We start from the raw sequence: 2,777 nt of genomic DNA, 5'->3' as shown, positions 1-2,777 counted from the left end.
CAAACGAATACAAATAGATCACCTAAAACCTTATTTGTTTTCAAGTAAAGTATTGAAACAAGTTTTTGGCCTAATATTTTTCTCTCATGGTACGAAAGGCTTTTCTACATTTGTTATAACTAGTGATGTACCGAATCGGCGAAATTTCGATTCGGCCGAAACCGAATATTCGGCGGTTTTGCCGGCCGAATCAACCGAATTTTTCGGCCGAATCAACCGAATCATTTATGACGTCACGCGAAGTCGTACGGTACGCGTTTGACATGAAAACATAAGTTTATCTACCAGGCAATTAGTGCAGAATGGTTGTGTTTCGTCCTTATTTCAGTTCTGTGGGGTTTAATATTGCCTTAAGCAAACTTTTCAACCCGGCAATGAATTACTATTTAGTTGTCTGCAGTGGGGAAAACGATAATGTGGTAAAAAATATAATAACTGACAGGATTTTCGTTGGTACTAAGCAGGAAAGACACGCTTAACGCTTCAAATGTGTGTTCATAAAAGATTCGGTTTCGGCCGAATCGCAACAAATTATTCGGCCGAAACCGAATCTTGGCAAAAGTGGCCGATTCGGTCGAATAAATTCGGCAAACCGAATATTCGGTACATCTCTAGTTTCCCGTAATTATCAAGCAAATATAACTTATACGTATTGGCGAGGAATGAATACGTTTGTTTTTGTTTTGTGCATAGTTTGTCGGTCAAGCACCAGGAAATAATAGTCTGTTTATAATGTTTGCCTTGAACCACTTCATATGGTTCATAATAATGTATATTATGCGTTTTTTTATAAGAGCTACTAACGTAAGAACTCACAGTAAAAAAAGATAAATACTCATAACTGATGCAAAGAGCGCAGATATTTAAAATAACAGTGAGACTGGGTTAGGGTTAGTTAGGTTAGAATTAGCCCGCTTAGATCAAAGTGTCTGTCAATGGGCGAATTTTTGTAGTTGAGTCTTTCCGGCTGCACGACCAAGTATAATGTACTGCGCGTAGGACACCATTAAGATAAAAACATTGTTGTCATTCCTAAACCAACATGCAAATGACCTTCTTAGGGAAGCTTGTGTATATGAAACATAAACAGATGTCTATAAAGTCCGGTTTAAATTGCAACATAACATTGCAATGTGACGCCAAATATTGTGCGGTGTGGTGCATATTAAACTTGGCTCTACTGAGTTTTTTTGTGTAGGGAGGAGTGCGTACACGAAATTAAGTTTAAACTATAACACGCGAATTTGCTTTGATAAACCAAAATCTCTCGGTGTCTGGGTTGGGTAAAAATCGAGATATTACAAACAAACTTGCAAAAAATCTCCATAACAATTGTAAATACCACAGATCAGAAATTCACGTAAGCAATACAGTTTATTAATTTCTGAATAACAATATTTCAGCTACGCCATTTAAATAGGTGCGAGCATATCTCGATGGAAGTGATGCCATTCCTTACATATGTAGACTTCAGCAGTAAAGTTGTTGATTGATCCAACTTGCCACGCCGCCAACCTGTTTAAAAAACACAATACAATCAAATGTCAATTACACGACAAAATGCAGTTTTTCTGGTAACACTGCTAATTACGGTTACTATAGGTTAAGGGCATTTGCTAATGTCCGAGAGCAGAAAAGGTGACATAACTTTGCTAAAAAAGAACTACTGGTGACAAAACATCAGAATTTCACCGCAACGTTGGAGAGTAAACGTTATGTGTTTTTTACATCTGTTTGTGTCGGTGTATTTGCCGCGAAAAACTTCCGCTAACCAAACTATATAAACTACGCAAAATGTAACTATAGCAACTTATTAGGACAGATACCTTTACATATACTCCTGGATATCCACGTGCACATTCGGTGGGTCCGTACGAAGTCACTCCGTGGAGATAAAACCTTGAGTCTTTATGTTTGCAAATTACAGGACCACCGCTATCTCCCTGTGATAAAAAAAAAATCACTGCAAATTAAAGTCATCGCGCATTCATTTTACAATATAGGAGACGAATAAACATTCATGTCGAACATTTGTGAAAATCAATTATATCGTATACATACGTCGCAAGTGTCTTGTCCAACACGACCGGCACAAAACTTCGGTTGAGAGTCTTCAACTTTCAGAATTCCACTTCCATATTGCAAACTTATAATTGTGCAGTATGTACGGGGGAAAATATTCAGTTTCAGTTCTTTAACTCGGTCCGCGGTTGGACCCATAGGACTAGCTGCAAAAACGTTGGTAATTAAGGTTGGCTTTTGCACATTAGCCTAGAAAATAAGATTTTAGTCTTTTTGTAAAAGATATGAACTGTGCGTAGAGCGACGAAGACAACATTTACACATAACTACTAATAACAGAATAATTGTTTGCTGTTCAAAAGCATTGCTGTTTTTTTTTACTTTGGCAAAACAAAAAAAAACGAATTTGGACGTTCACATACTCTAACAAGTATTTCACAAAGCAGGTTTGTAAGCGGGCCGAAAACTACAGCTCGAATCCCTCCCATGTCCGAAAGCCCGAATCCGGCTCGAACCCGAATCATTTTTGAGAAGCCCGTTTAGGCCTGAATGTTTTGACAGCCCTATACATTGAACCCTTAGGAAAGACCAACACAACAAACACAATAGACAATAATTGACCATTGGTCTTAAACAAGGCGTTTTAGGGCTGTATGTAGGTCAGGTCCAGCAACTGGCCACTTAGCTGGTTAAATTTATTTGAAAAAAATACTGACACAGACTGTAAATTCAGGCCCGAATCAAGTACGTCTTTT

At 38.0% G+C, this 2,777-nt stretch overlaps 1 protein-coding gene across 1 annotated transcript; it reads right to left on the bottom strand.

Annotated features, from left to right (window-relative positions):
- Positions 1 to 1,389: 1,389 nt before the first annotated feature.
- LOC145212305 (spaetzle-processing enzyme-like) lies at positions 1,390 to 2,222 on the bottom strand. Its single transcript, XM_080080396.1, has 3 exons — positions 2,062 to 2,222; positions 1,827 to 1,943; positions 1,390 to 1,515 (listed from the first exon to the last, which is right to left on the bottom strand). Exons 1-3 carry the CDS (start codon positions 2,218 to 2,220, stop codon positions 1,471 to 1,473), a joined length of 321 nt encoding a protein of 106 aa, XP_079936522.1. The 5' UTR covers positions 2,221 to 2,222; the 3' UTR covers positions 1,390 to 1,470.
- Between the last annotated feature and the right edge of the window lie 555 nt (positions 2,223 to 2,777).

The sequence above is a fragment of the Phallusia mammillata genome, chromosome 2 (assembly GCF_965637545.1).
Source record: "Phallusia mammillata chromosome 2, kaPhaMamm4.hap1.1, whole genome shotgun sequence".
Lineage (NCBI taxonomy): Eukaryota > Metazoa > Chordata > Ascidiacea > Phlebobranchia > Ascidiidae > Phallusia > Phallusia mammillata.
The sequence above is the reverse complement of the archived record's forward strand: the minus strand, read 5'-3'. Positions and strand labels throughout refer to the sequence as shown.

Excerpts from the sequence above, each read along its gene's own strand:
- LOC145212305 (XM_080080396.1), bottom strand. The coding sequence starts at position 2,220 with ATGGGTCCAACCGCGGACCGAGTTAAAGAACTGAAACTGAATATTTTC. Across the intron at positions 1,944-2,061 it reads TTGGACAAGACACTTGCGAC|GGAGATAGCGGTGGTCCTGT; the intron begins GTATGTATACGA and ends TTTTTATCACAG. Across the intron at positions 1,516-1,826 it reads ATCCAGGAGTATATGTAAAG|GTTGGCGGCGTGGCAAGTTG; the intron begins GTATCTGTCCTA and ends TTTTTTAAACAG.